This window comes from Micromys minutus, assembly GCF_963924665.1.
Source record: "Micromys minutus genome assembly, chromosome: X".
Classification (NCBI taxonomy): domain Eukaryota; kingdom Metazoa; phylum Chordata; class Mammalia; order Rodentia; family Muridae; genus Micromys; species Micromys minutus.
In genome coordinates, this window is record NC_137970.1 from 43,722,066 (window position 1) to 43,738,314 (window position 16,249).

The 16,249-nt window shown below is 35.7% G+C and overlaps 1 protein-coding gene across 1 annotated transcript in view; it reads right to left on the bottom strand.

Annotated features, from left to right (window-relative positions):
• The window catches only part of EDA2R (ectodysplasin A2 receptor), a 38,777-nt gene that overhangs the window by 792 nt on the left and 21,736 nt on the right, over window positions 1-16,249 (bottom strand). Inside the window, exons 4-7 of the mRNA XM_080910914.1 lie at window positions 6,833-7,011; window positions 6,246-6,331; window positions 4,547-4,711; window positions 1,134-1,520 (exon numbers count right to left, since the gene is read on the bottom strand). Of these exons, the coding sequence (XP_080767040.1) occupies window positions 1,144-1,520; window positions 4,547-4,711; window positions 6,246-6,331; window positions 6,833-7,011 (807 nt within the window). The 3' untranslated portion in view covers window positions 1,134-1,143. The remainder of the gene's footprint in view (window positions 1-1,133; window positions 1,521-4,546; window positions 4,712-6,245; window positions 6,332-6,832; window positions 7,012-16,249) is intronic.

Genomic DNA, 16,249 nt, shown 5'->3' on the forward strand with positions numbered 1-16,249 from the left:
AGTAGTGCTTCATTTTTCTCACGAGGCAGAAGAGTCAGAACAGAACTAGATCACATAAGTGAGTATGAGATACAATCATTATTTTTTCAGTTGTGAGCTCTTCTTCATTGCAATATATAAAAAAAGAACTCCATCATTTTTGAATGAAGAAACAGATTGGGAATCATTAATCCAAATGTAAAAGATTCAGCATCCCGAAATGCTCAAAGCTTTCTATTTGACATGATACCATAAGTGAAAATTCTCACACTTGATCACACATGAGAGTTTGTATTATACAAATACAACATGAAATACTTTCAGGCTCTGTGTGTGTTCTTTTTTCCTAAAAGATATTTCAACACACAACACAACACACACACACACACACACACACACACACACACACACACACATACACACACATATGGATATAAACATATATTAAGATACATATATATTTTAAATTCAGTGATGGTGTTGAATGTGTTCTATAATGTGACAGCTAATCCTGGGTTCTAGTCTGTTTCAGAGGTTGGTTTGTGCAAATCACTTTTCATCTCTGTTCCTTGATTCCTGTTTGTTTAAAATGAGGTTAACAAATTTCTTATTTGTCTACCACAGAGGGATGAAGGTATGAAGTTCAGAATAAAATGTAACCGATATAAAAGGAATTTCTAATTTGTGACTGAGCACAGGGAAAGGAAAAAAAAAGGGCCTACCAGGCAGACACTGTAAAGGGCACTTGCATACGCTTTCTATCAATCTTCAAGAAAACTTATGAGCTGAAGCCTCTGTGTCTGAAAGAAGTAAAATGATTTGCACAAGTCCATAAAGCTATTCAGGAACTGGTATTTCTCTGAATATAGAGCTGCATATCTGTACAATGTTGTGCTACTTGGACACACAAAAAGAAACAGCTGAATATTACTAGTTGATAGTGGGGCATGAATGAAGAAATTGGCCTCGTGTCAACCTACCTGGTTTCTAGAAGGCCAATATAAACTTAGCTCAAAAGTTTAGTGCCTGGACTACTGTCTCTCTATTGGTCCTAGTGTCCTGCTATTCTTCCACCCAAACCATAGAACCCGGGTTGGAATTTCATGAGGATTGCCTGCACCTTCTGGTCTTCTAGCCCTACATTTCGAGCTCACCTTGGTAGAGTTAAAAGCTGGGAACTTCAAAAGGTACATAGAGGTCCAGTCTGTCTCCTGAGTTTTCAGCTGTGTCTTCTCTCAAGGTTTCGGCTCCAGTACAGGGAACAGAACTGGAAAACTTTTGCAGGTCTAGCTCTGTACATTCAATGGGAGTATGGACCCATTGAGAATGGCTCTCTGAGGCACAGGAGGCCATGGTAAAGGATTCCTGGGTGGGGAAGCCGCGAGTAGAGCTGCAGTCATCATCAAGAATGGAGTTAAGTGGCTTGATCTCAAAGATGCTCTCCTTCGCTGGAAATTCAGGACTGGTCTCCTGGCCAGGTGGCATGGGGAAAAGAGAATCCTCCTCCACTGCCTTCTCAGCTTCATATTGCAACGAACCTCCTGCAACTCAAAGCAGAAAGCCACTGAGTCACCCAAACTCGGGGTCTCTTTTCAACAGGATACCTCTCACTGAGTACACAATGGAGAGCGGGTGAGGGGATCTAGGAGCCAGAGTTCCTCTTCCCCTCCTGGAGGACCAAAGCACCTAGAAGTGAGCTAAAATGACACATTTCAGAAACATATTTTCATCAGGGTACCATACCACATTAAATCTGGTAGATTCTGGATTAAGGAAGACAAATGTGTTCAGATAGAGATAAATGCTTTGCAGAAAAGAGATTTTGACATGTCCCATTCTTCCATGATCTATGGATATTGTGAAATATGGCAAAGGGACCAGAGAGAATAATGGTAGTACATATTAAAATAGGAAGATTATCTGGAATTATGCGGATGGGTTCATACACCCCCTAAAGCTAAATAATGGTAGTTTTTATTCCATACTTAATAAAAAATATTTTAATTTAGTTGAATTTTCTAGTTACTAGAGGTATCATTAGAAGATTTTGAAAGCAGAAATGACACAAGAGAGATGTGGTATAAAACAAAATCAATATACCAACCCTAGTTTTAGAAGTCAAAGAAAACTATGAGCCAAAGGAGATGACCATTCCCTAGAGCAGTGGTTCTCAGCCTTCCTAATGCTGTGACCCTTTAATACAGTTCCCCATGTTGTGGTGACCTCTGACCATAAAATTACTTTCATTCTTTCATTGCTTAGACATAACTAATTTTGTTACTGTTGAGTCAAAATATAAATAGCCATGTTTTCTTTCTTTTTTTTCTTTTCTTTTTTTTTTTTTTAGGATACGATGATATTTTTTATTTCCTGTTTGTGTTATGTCTCCCTTTTTATTTCTTTTTTTTAAATTGAACAACTTTATTTTAAAAAGCAAAGATAAATGTACAGATTTTAAGCATTTTTGCATACAAGTATACAAATACATTTTTGTCAGTACTAGATTTTTTTAAAGGTTTGATAGTATGCATTAAGATCTTACTAGTTACAATGAGCATAAAGTACATTTAAAACAGGATGTAACCTGGAAATAGTCAAAGTTTTCTTGGTGTGTAAAGATTAAATAGCCATGTTTTATAATGATCCTATGTAACCCCTGTGAAAGGTCATTTGACCACCAAAGTGGTCTCACACAGGTTGAAATCCACTGCTATACAAGCTGTAAATGAACTTCAGCAAGAAAACAGACCTTTAATCTTATAAATTCATGAGGAAACAGATTCCTATAAAGTGTACTGAAAGAAACACAGTCCTGCCAATTTCTTGATTACAGTTTTATAAAGGCCCAGGAAAGCCTGTTAAACTTCTGAGGGATGGTAATTCAGACAACCCATTAGATATTTGACAATTTTCTAACTAAGTGAGAAGTAACACATCCTCCCACGTTAGTCTGATTCAACAGGAGACTACAAACTGAGTGTGTATTCATGATTTCTCCACTGTGGATATGGTTCTGCTGTTTGTTCAAATTATTTGTAAGTAAAAAAATTTCATACAAAAATCACAGTGTTCTGGAGTCTTTGAAAATGTGGAAGGTTTTGCTGTGCTAACAATAAGGAACTGAGTAATGGAGTCTTGATTAGATAGGAGATGGTCTTTCCAGTACCCCACAGTCTTATTCCCTTTTGCATCTACATCTACATAATTTAATTCACACCAACTTGTCCTTCAACTACACAGCCCTAGCAAGTATATATGTCAGTGAGTACTGATATATATATTTTTGGATATGGAAATCAATGGGAAGCTGCCTGTCCTCATGCTCCTAGAATGGTACTATAATAATATCTTTACTCTAGAGAGAGCTCCTCATTTCTTCTCTCCCAAGGAAGAAATATGGAGACAGGCAGTTCTTAGATGTTTTATCACATTCACATTTTAGGGCCCAAAAGTTTCATTATCCATAATCCAAGGCCCGACAAGAGTTCTTATTTCACATACCGCCTTCCAAAGACTGCACGGTTATATTCTTTCCTTTATTAACACAGATCTATTTGTTAGTCTGAGTTAGCTTTTTTGTTGTTGTCTTTGTTTTGTTGTTATTTGCTCATGCTGTTTAGTTCACAGTTCTTTTAATTGCACTGCAGCTGCATTGGATAATGGTATTCTTGTCGGGAATTCTAATGTCTTATTAGTCTTGATGATCCTATGTCTTCCATATTTGTCCCTTATTGAACTGTACTTTCTGTCTTACATTATTGACTGGTAGATGATGTTGAAAACAAGTAAAAATATTATTAAGACTTGAAATAGAATCATATAACTTTATTTTCACTAAGAAGCCATTCCGCATGGCTTTGGCTGGATCTCCTTGGGCAGCAGCATTTTGGACAACAGAAAAGTATAAGACTTTTGACTAAACACTATGCTTTATCCCACTTTGGAAAATTACTATATTGACAGCATTTACTGTAAGCCTCCTCAACTTTTATTATTTATGTTTTAGGTATAGCTAAATCTTCAACTATAATGTTTCAGAATCTATTTGTATACATGTACATATATATATATACTAATACTATATTTATATATATGTATTCTATATATGTACATATATATAAAAGAAACAACGTATCCAATTCCTTCTATTATTTTGAAGATTAAAAATAAGTAAATCTAAGTGTTTAGGTAATTTGTGTTAGACTATAATTTAATAGTAGATTTGGATGTTTGGTCTTGAGTTTCTATTACAAGTGATTTCTCATAAAGGAAAATGTTTCATGAACAATTAAAGCCTAATAAATTTGTCTATTCAAATTCTAGATAGATTCCAACCCGTTTGACTTCCTATATACTTTTTATAGCATCCCAGATAGTTCCCATAGGACAACACAGCATCATTGTTAAGGTTTTCCAATGTGTCAGGGAAGGCCCATTTTCATGCAGTCTCAGAGAAATTCTTCTTTTACCAAAAAAAAAAAAAAAAAAAAAAACAAACAAACAAAAAAAAAAAAAACAAAGAAGCAAAGTTGTCTTACTTCTGATTCACGTCCATAGACATACTTACCACATTGACAATGTCTGTTGAATATCTGCTTGCAATAGAGGAAGAAGAGTCCAAAAAAGGCCAGGGCAAATACCACTAGCAGACTTCCTACCAGTGCAACAAGTGTGGCTTCCTTAGGGGGAACAGTGTGTGCATCTACCTTCACTAAGCTTAACTGAAAGGTACCTGTGGAACAACAACAAAACAATGGGCAAGGTCAGTCAAAGGAAAGAGTTAGCTGTCATTCTGACTAGGGCTCTAAAGTTCTGGAGGGCACATCTTTTCCTTAAGGTCATCTGCATCATGTCTCCTATCTTCATATTTGAGAATAGGTAAAATGATGATAAAATGAATCAAAGAGCATATGCTATAGACATGGCATAAATGAGCACCACTAACCAAAAGATGCCATACTGTGCTTCACTCTCCTATGTTCAGTAATATAACCTAATAACAAATATTACCAGATGAAAATGCTCATCAGTGAACACTGGATCAGCAACTCACGATTTTGCTAAGACATCATAAAAGACCTTTCATTGATTAATATAATAACCCACTGGGAAAAAATCAAAGTGAAAAAAGAATAGCTTTGGAGCTTTATAAAAAATGTTGTAAAACACAAAGTAATAGCAAATATTGTCTAAGAATAAGAATATGGGAATCCAAAAAAAAAAAAAACCATTTAAATATCAGTGGAGAATAAGGCAGAGAAATATACAAATGAATTCACCACACTCTGTATACACCCTTACAGTAAAGCCATCAACATACAGGAAATACCAATGCACTTTGAGTAGAAACAATGTGTGTCACTTTCAGACTGAATCAGTGAAGAGCTGATAATCACTTTTTTCTGTGAGAAGAAACTGGACACTTCCTGGACTAGCAATCATAGGACCATGATAGAAGAAGGCTTTTACCTTATGAAAAGACGTGTGGGATTTATTTTTTTAACCATAAGGTAGCCTAGCAAAAAACTTCTTAAAATTTAAGAAAAGTGTCTATTTCTGTGGAGGAAAGGACAGAAGACTCAGAAAGGATCTAAAGGGAAGTTTATTATGCCTGTTGTTTAAAAATGTCTGAAGGAAATATACAAATTTTTGTTATTTATTATCCAAGAATCTCAGATAATATAGAATTTTATCTTTTATACTTACATTTTTTCAATGTCTCTTTCATATGTCATTATTTTTTTTAGGAAAACACCAATAGTTTAAAGGGTATGCAAGAAGGTAGATAACAATTTAGAACATCAGATGAATAAGTAAATTATTATATAATAAGTGACACCTATTATATTGCACATATTATACACGTAACACTGGCAGAAACTACATTCTAGCTTTTTTTTCAGCTTCAAATGTGATCTAAGACCTGGCGATTTCCATATGCTATATATATTGACTCTTATAGCAATAAAGTGTAGAAATTTTATTTTTAAATACATTGTATCATTCATTAATCCATGGAACCTAGTCAGGTAGCTTACAAAGTATAAATACAAATGTTTCCTCATTAGATACAATTTTGTAAGAAGGGAAACCTGGTCTAAGGAATCTGAAGGCTGAAAAGGTGGCACTTAACCCTAGGTGGCTGTGCAGTATGCCAAAGGAACACTTGCTAAGGAGTGTTTTTCTCCTACAAGGATCAAGAAGTTTATTGCTTTTGTTGACAAACAGAGGTTTGTGGAAGAAGGAAAAGAAAAATGGATACACACACTGAACCTCAGAAGAAGGAGTCTGTTTTGTACACGGGATGCATTCTTGGTCCTGCAGCCCCCCAATGCGTGTCTTTCGGTAGAACCTGTGATCAGAGCAGAAAGGAATGACAGAGTGGAGAAACAAGCAATTGCCTTGTAACAGCCCTTTCTGAGATTATCATCAGAAAATGTCTGAGTCTTTTCTTTAGGGGAGTGCCTATCCTAGTGAGATCTCTTTCAAGTGTGATTCAATCCATCTTTTTCCTTATTATCCATATCCTATAACCTAAGAGGAGCTAAGGTCATGAGACAGGCAAGCTGTTATATGATGCTGACTTCTTCATGATTTCTGTGTACTCTAACATGACATTTACTTTTAATTTTAGGCAGAATATCAGCATGAATAAAGAGCTTCTAGGTGCTCATCTATGTTTGAAACTTCCTGGACACTTTGTATAGATAGATGTAATTAGAAAGATAGAGATTCCCCATTCATGGGGGTTAACTGGATCATGGAATTGATATTTAGAATTCTTTTAGTAGGGCTAAGGGCATCAAAAATATTAAAAATTCCCAGAAGGATGTATACAATTTAGTAGGCTTACCTGGGGAGACAGTCTCCACAGATAGCATTAGAGGTATTTGTGCAGTTGGCCTTCTGGACCCGGTTGATGACAGCACAAGTGATGCATGTCTGACATCTGTGATGTCCCCAAGTGCTTTTATACTTCCGGGGAGGGCAGGCTATGCAGTACGCATCTCCACCTTCTCCATAACCACAATCCTGAAATATAGAAGGTGTTCACAAGAGCTTATGAGTCATGATCTGTTATGAGTCAAGTTAATATTCTGTAGGACACTATTTTTCAAACTACAAGTTTCATTAAATTAATGTACCAGGTGTAACCAGCACTGAGAATTGAAAGGCAAATAAATATAATAGTGACATAAAACAAAGAAAAGCTAAGTGCGTCAATAAAAATAAACAAGATTACACTATGGAAAAGAACCCCACATTTCAGTTTATTTTTTAACCACACTCTGCCTATTAGAAACTTAATGAGGGTTGAGGCCTACATTAGCTACAATGGGGCATCCCATACATGAAAGGCTTTATTTTGTGCTTGCATGATAGGAATACCAAGAAAAAGAGAACACTTTGTCCCCAAGAAATAATACACTTCAGTTTCATCATATGGCACAGGCCATGCATGACAATTATTGTTAAGTATAAAGCACATGTATACTGGCAAATATATGATATAAAAGAATAGTTCCTACTCTTTTAACACAGGTTGAACACATGTTTCTATATGTTATGTACTGATAAAAATTATTTTGTATTCTAGGTCATCATAAATATGTTTTAATAATCACTAGAAAATAGATATATCTGACTTTTGCTTTAGGTCTGGTATCAATGCAATGATACTAGGGCTATTACTACAAACCCATTCTTTCTGTGCATAAGTACTGAACACTTGAAGAGACAGGAATAAATGTTCTGCAAAAATAATTTTAGCTCTATACTATGGAACTCAGTATGGTGGTTCCTTAGAAAAGATGGGAATCAATCTACTTCAAGATCTAGCTGTACCACTCTCAGGGGTATAGTATACCCAAAGGATGCTATATCCTACTACAGAGACACCCATTTATTGCTGCTCTATTAATAATAGCCAGAATTCAGAAACAACTTAAATTTCCTTCAGCAGATGAATGGATATAGAAAATAGAGTACATTTTAAAAATGGAGTATTAACTAACTGTTAAAAATACATGAGGAGGTAACCAGAAAAAAAAATAATCCTGAGTAAAGTAACACAAACCCAGAAAGACTAATATGGTATACATTTGCTAATATGTGGCTATTGGCTGCTAAACCAATCATAATCGAACTGTAATCTAAAGCAGAGATAGAAAGGAGAAATAGAATACATAGTTATGGGTGGACTGGCTGGGGTACTAGAGATCAATCCAGGTGGGGAGGGGAGAGAAAGATGAGGGAGGAGAAGATAGGGAAAAACAACTAAACTTAAAGGGTCATTTGAGTGTAGTTGGAAAACTTGATACAGTAGAATTTTCTTGAAGTATATCCATATATGAAGTCAATCTAAATGAATTAACCAAAATAATGGGGGTGGGATCCCCATCTGTACATTTATTGTTACCAAATTAAGCCTCCAGTAGCAGAACTGGGCCATGTTTAATTGAGTTAAAAGGGGTCCCATGGGAACCCCAAACAACCAGGCTGTGGCGAAGATTACAGGTTGTTTCCCACAAACTGATAACAAGGTACAATTCCTGAAAACAATATCTACACAGCTCACTAAACATGGAGAACTCTGGAAGGTGCCTATGGAGAGCCTTCGCTTATAAGGACTAGTGCTCTTGGTATCAGAAGGTGCTCTGTATTCTACCAAAGGAGAAACATGAACACCAACCTAGATAAAAACTCTTTAATCTAAAATGGTATCCTACCTGTGAGATATACTAAGGTGGCTGGGAGTAACCAACAATTATCTTATTTGATTTAAGATCCACTCCAGAAGATGGAAACTATACCTAATACTGCTTGGAGGACCAAAAGAGGGAGAGTAGGTATCCCAGCGACCTTGGGTAAAATCAAATGCTGTTGATATCATCATGCCTAGTGCAAAGTAATTCTCAATGAACAAGCAACATTACATATTGCTATGTATTCTGAAAGAAAAAGTAGGCCACTGGTATCAGAAGAACATGATATGAGTCCTTATTAATTCACTCACTAGAGAAACAGTGATTAAAGTTATACAAGATTCAGTGATAATCAAATAACAATTTTACCAATTGTTCAAAATTTCCCTTGATTGAACTGATTAATTTATATAATATATTTTTCAAAAATATTTATTTATTATATATAAGTACACTGTAGCTGTCTTTGGGCAAAGCAGAAGAGGGTATCAGATCTCATTACAGATGGCTGTGAGCCACCATGTTGTGGCTAGACTTAAGACTTCTAGAAGCAGTCAGTGCTCTTAACCAATGAGCCACCTTTCCAGCCCTTTATAATATTTATTAAGCAGCTATTATATATTATGATTCTGCCATGTGTATTATAACTAAATGATTAAAAGTATCAGAGTAAAACAAAATCCCTGTCTTTAGAAACTTTTATATGTGTTTATTCACCATAACAATCTTGAAAGATTGCATTATCATCCCTATTTTAAAGCTGAGAAAATTTTGTGTCAAAAGAGTTGGCTAGCTCATGAGACTTTAACCTGCACAGAGATACTGTGTTTTGGAGCAACGGGGATATTGAAACAAGTACCTAGTCCAATTAGCCTTTTAATCTTGTGGGTCTAAGAATACTGCTACATAAGGCTATATGTTTGAGTGTATGCAGGCAGGTAGTATCCTACAATGACTATAGTTTTAGAATTTTTTTTTTTAGTCTCCAAAATTCAGAGACTTCTTTACTTCACATAAGATAAATAGAGAAAATTCTCATGAAACATCTTTCCAAATATCAAATAGTCTAGTGGAATAATGTGAGACCCAGAAGTAAAAAAACAATATAGACCAAATAATGTACTAGGGATACAGAAAATTAGTATTTCAAAGTGACATCTACAAAGAAGGCCAGAACCTGTATGTTAACACAGCCCACTAAATGGAAGGTTTTAGTAGGACTCTGAGTCTCCTGAAAAATTAACAGACACAATGAAACAAAAATCAGACACAATAAAATACTCAGGATAAAAAGAATCAATAAAATCAGATTCATGAAAAAAGACAATCAACAGATACCACAAGCTAGATGAATTCGTTATTAGAATTATTTAACAAGGATTTTAAAGCATCCAAAAATGCTTTGACAAACAAGTATACAATACATTTGAATATGAGAGGAAATTTTTTTTCACAAATTTGGTTTTTAAAATAGTATCTATATAGCACTATTTGGCCTGGAACTCATCATTTGCCTAAGCTGGCTTCAAGTTTGAAATCATTTTGCTTCTATCTTCAGAATATTGGCATTAGAGCTGAAAGTAACCATATTCAACTCAAAGAAATTATTCTTCAGAGCCAAATAGAAGTTGTAAAATTAACTAAATAAATATCCAAAATTCACTGTTTGTGCTGATTATTAGAAAATTAAAAAAATCACTAAACCTGAAGAAAAAACAATAGAAGAAATACAGTTCAAAATGCAGAAAACATGTATGTATGTATTATATGTGTATATATATGTATATATAATGAAACTGGAGATTATGTTGTGTTTATATATATAAAATGAAACTTCTTGGAAAAGATCATTTTAAAAATATTCAACATAGTATGACATTAACTCTAAAACAACAATCACTGAAATGACGGTGAGTTGTCTAAAACTTTGAAAGTGTTCTTAAGCCATATTTTTAAAATATTGACAGTATATAACTGCCAAGTGCAAATTCTAAATTCAGTGAAACTTCAACTTAAGAAAAATGGGAAAACAAAGATATTCTTCAGGCAATAGAAAACTCCCGTGTTGCTGGTAGACATAGTAAAATACTAGCTATTAGAAATATTCAGTCAGAAAGGAATGGTCAAAACTGGTAGCTTGTAAAGCTTCAGGAAAGATGAAAATACTGGAATCATAAAAATACACTTTATTTACTCCCACTGCTTTTCAACACTGTAAGCACCAGCCAGGAAACTTAAGGCATGAAAAGGAAATTAAATGAGACACTAATTAGGAACAATAAGTCAAAATCTCTAGTTGTAAATGACATGATATTAAGTTAGAGATTGCAAATATTCTACAGAGGACTTGTACAAACAAGCAAAAAATGTGAACCACTATTACCATCACCAAACAGAAAACATAGAGAGAAAAAGATCATGGACAGTCTCCTATCCATAGTAGTTTCAAAGAAAGTTAAATGCCCAGCCCAGGAATAAACCAAACCAAAAATGAAAGACCTTTACAATGAAAATGTTAAGTCTCTAAAGAATGAGATAAAGACACTAGAAATTAGAAATAGAAATCATTCTCATTGATTGATAGAATTAATATTGTGAAAATTAATGAATATTCTAATTAGTGTTGTGAAAATTGTAAGTACTTTATCAAATGACATTTAGAGTTTTAATGCAATCACAATCAAAATCTCCATCTTATTCATGACAGAAAGAAATGAACTACCCTAAAATTCACAGGAAACCACAAGACTCCAGGAACAAAACCCGTCCCAGTTTCAGAATATATTACTAGGTCAAGTAATTAAAATAATATGATAATGGCACAAAATAAACATACTGACCAATGGAACAAAACTGATGATTGAAACACAAGTATATACAGTCATATCTATCTAATATTCTACAACGATGCCAAAACCACACACTGGTGAAAATGCAGTATATTCAACAAATGCTGCCAGGAAAACAGGACATCCATATGTAAGAGAAAGATATCAGAACTATATCTACTACCTTTGAGAAAATCTAAATCCAAATGGAGCAAAGATCTAAATATGAAATATCAATGGTTACAGCAAAATATACAAAGTACTATGCATAAAATGAATGTAAGAATGTACTTTCTAAGTGGTGTTTCATTTGCTCAGGTATCCAGGGTAATAACTGATCTCAGAATTAAAAAGCAGAACTCATAAAACCAAAAGGCTTCTTGACAGAAAAATAAACAATCCCATAAAGAGTATTCCCAAAGAATAAGAATTTTTGCCAGCCATACATCTGAAAATAATTAATATTCAAAATATGTAAAGAGCCCAAAAAGTAAAGAGAAAAACAATCTGCAAATAATATTAAGAAAATAGGCTCAAGATCAGAACAGAGGGAAACAGCAGGGTCCAAATGATGTGATCAGGGAAATGAGAAAAAGAAGCTCAAATTATGGAAGGGAAAGAGATAAAAATAGAATGGGAATGATGAAATAACAGTAAGCATGTCTGAAAAGATCACAAGAAATCATACTAATAACTATTTACTTTAAAACCTTTATATATATATATATATATATATATATATATATATATATATATGCGTATATAAATATTCACGTATATTTCAAATAAAATGTTCTTATCTGGATTAACAATGCTTCCTCCAAGAACCAAAGACAATCTAACAAACATGTGAAGAGCAGGCATGAGAAACCCTCTTTTGAATTTGAAATTTTTCTCAGGGTTGTCCAAGAGGCTCCCCCAAAACAGCTTATTGTTATCAAGAGTGATTGCCCCCCAAAGTAGAAGGCAAGTCTCTGTTTCTGTGCATATCATGCACTTCGAGGATAGGTTTCAGAGGACCTGGTGCTAGAACTCATGTAAATACTTCCTCCACGAGGACCAGTTTTCACAATACTAAAAGATGTCATGGGAGGAAGGACACAACTAACACAGTCCTATCCATTTCTCATGTAGATGAACCACAACAGTGACCACCATGGTACATTAAGCCTAATAGATAGAGCAGTGACACACATACTTGGTGGTAAGTAACATCTTTCTAATTTCACTTAAGACCTTCTCAAAAAGAGGGAAACCATGCCTGGTACAGGAGATCTTTTCAACCACCTAGTCCTAGTGCAGTCACAGAACTTGGTTCTAAACTACCTACAATGGCCACTTTACTAAAGCACAAATATCCCTAACCAGATTCTATATAATGTTTTTATACCCACAATATAGTAAAAGTGTTGCTGTTACTCCTTATCTAAGAAAATTATCTTTGCAACAGGAGACCATTACAGAGAACCACGATTAATAAAAATGCAGTGTTTTGATGCCCAGCCCCAGTGGATACAACTACAAAACCACTCCTATACCTATAACTTAGTGAATATTGTGAAAAGAGTATAAGAGTCTAAGAGTGAGCAAGTTTGCTATGACATTGTATATCCTAATAATGTGGAAATACACCCATAATCTATCTTACCAGCATGAGTGGCTAAACATGGGCTGAAGAACAACAGAAACATGGATGTATTGAAGTTAATGGGAAAACCCAGGAGACCTTACTAATGAATACTCAGAGTGTCACCTTGCTAAAAGCAATCTAAAGATTCAGTGCAATCTCCATCAAAATTCCAAATCAGTTCTTCATAGGGTTGGATAGAGCAATTTGCAACTTCATTTGGGATAGCACAAAACCAAGGATACTGAAAATGATTCTCAATAATAAAAGAACTTCTGGGGGAATCCTAATCTCTGACCTCAAGCTGTATTACAAAACAATAGTGATAAAAACTGCATAGTATTGGTACAGAGACAGGCGGGTAGGTCAATGGAATTGGACTGAAGACCCAGAAATGAACCCACATACCTATGGTCACTTGATCTTTGACAAAAAAAACCATACAGTGGAAAAAAGCATTTTCAACAAACGGTGTTGGTTTAACCAGAGGTTAGCATGTAGAAGAATGCAAATTGATCCATTCTTATCATCCTATAAAAAGTTCAAGTCCATGTGGATCGAGGACCTCCACATAAAACCAGGTACACTGAAACTAATGGAAGAGAAAGTGGGAAGAGCCTTGAACACATAGGCACAGGGAAAAATTTCCTGAACAGAACACCAATGGCTTATACTCTAAGATCAAGAATAGCAAATGGGACCTCATAAAATTGTGAAGCTTCTGTAAGGCCAAGGGCACTGTCAATAGACCAAAAAAGCAACCACAAGACTGTGAAAGGATATTTAACAATCCAACATCCTATATAGTGGGCTAATATCCAATATATACAAAGAAAATAGAAGTTAGACTCCAGAGAGCAAAATAACCCTATGAAAAATTGGGTACAGAGTTAAACAAAGAATTCTCAACTGAGGAATATCGAATGGCACAGAAGCACCTAAAGAAATGTTCGACATCCTTAGTCATCAGAGAAATGCAAATCAAAACATCCCTGAGATTTCACCTCACAGGAGTCAGAATGGTTAAGATAAAAGTCTCAAGTGAAATCACATGCTGGCGAGGATGTGGAGAAAGAGAAACACTCCTCCATTGTTGGTGGGATTGCAAGCTGGTACAATCACTCTGGAAATCAGTCTAGCAGTTCCTCCGAAAACTGGATATAGTACTACCTGAGGACCTAGCTATACCACTCCTGGGCATATACCCAAAAGATGCTCCAACATATAATGACACATGCTCCACCATGTTCATAACAGTCTTATTTATAATACCAGAACCCAGATGTCTTTCAAAAGATGAATGGATACAGAAAATGTGGTGCATTTATACAATGGAGTTGTACTCAGCTATTAGAAACAATGACTTCATGAAATTTTTAGGCAAATGGATGGAATTAGAAATTATAATCCTGAGTGAGGTAACCCAATCACAAAAGAACACACTGATAAGTGGATATTAGCCCAAAAGTTCAAAATACCCAAAATGCAATTCACAGACCACATGAAGCTCAAGAAGGAAGACCGAAGTTTAGATCCTTCAGTCCTATTTAGATGTGGAAATACAGGGTCAAAGAACAGAGCAGAGTCTGAGGAAAAGGCCATCAAGAGATTGCAGTGTCTTAGGACCCATGCCATATGCAGCCACCAAACCCAGTCACTATTGCTGATGCCAAGCAGTGCTTACTGGCAGGAGCCTGGTATGGATTCCTCTTCGGAAACTCTGCTAGAGACTTACTGGTGCAGACTCAGATGCTCCCAACCAACCATTGGACTGATAATGGGGTCTCTAATGGAGGAGTTAGACAAAGGACTGAAGGAGCTGAAGGGGTTTGCTACGCCATAGGAAGAACAACATTATCAACCAAGCAGACTCCCCACCCCACAACAGAAAGCCCAGAAACGAAACCACCTACCAATGAGTATATGGAAGGACCCATGGCTTCAGCCGCATTAGTAGTTGAGGTGGCCTTTTTGGACATCAAAGGGAGGAGAGGCCCTTGATCCTTGGAAAGCTTGATACCTCAGTGGAGGGGGATGCAGTGGTGGGGAGGTGGGAATGGTTCAGTTATTGCGGGGACACCCACATAGAAGCAGAGGATACGGATAGGATAGGTGTTTCCAGAGGGGAAATCGGTAAAAGGGATAACATTGAAATGCAAATCAACAAAATATCAAAAAAAAAAAAAGAAAGAATGCTCAGAGTTGGAAAAATAGTCTTACCTAGAGAACAACACACCAGTACTAAGGTAAAATACATTGTAATAATTGTAGAGAGTAAAGGGAAGGAAGAAAGTCAAGCAATCATATTTTAATTTGAAAACTATAAAACTTCTTTTAAAAATAAACTTTCTTTTCACAAATTTTATAAATCATGTGTGGTGATTATAACAAAATATCACAGTTGATATCTTTGGCAATTTTATGCATACATTGGGCGTAATGGCCCACGTAAGAATGGCTTCTTTATGCTCATATATTTTAATGTTTAGTCATTGGAGAGTGGTACTACTTGTAAAAGAATAGAAGGTGTTGTCTTTTTGGAGTAGGTGTGGTCTTGTAAGTGTGTCACTGGGGGAGTAGATGTTGAGGTTTCAAAAGCCCAAGGCAGTCCTAGTGTCTCTCTCTCTCTCCCTCTCTCTCTCTCTCCCTCCCTCCCTCCCTCCCTCCCTCTCCCTCTCTCTCTCTCTCTCTCTCTCTCTCTCTCTCTCTCTCTCTCTCTCTCTCTCTCTCTCTCTCTCTCTCTCTCTCTCTCCCTGGTGCCTGTGGATCTGGATATAGAATTTCCAAACTTCCTGTGTATTTCCATGCCATCTTCCAGCTATGCTGAAAATAGGCGAAACCTCTGGAACTTTAAGCAAGCCCCAATTAAAATTCTTTACAAGAGTTCTGGGGTAATGGCGTCTCTTCGAAGCAATAGAACACTGACTGAGATATTGGGAAAATGAAGGCACTTAAGTGGATGTTTCTATACTCATAATAGGCAAAAGTTGAAATCAGCAGACCCGAAAATTCACATGTGTGCATTTTTGTATTTAGAACAGCCAAGTAAATAATATAAAGAAATACAATAGAATTGGCACAGATACATCAAGATGAAGCTCTAAAATATA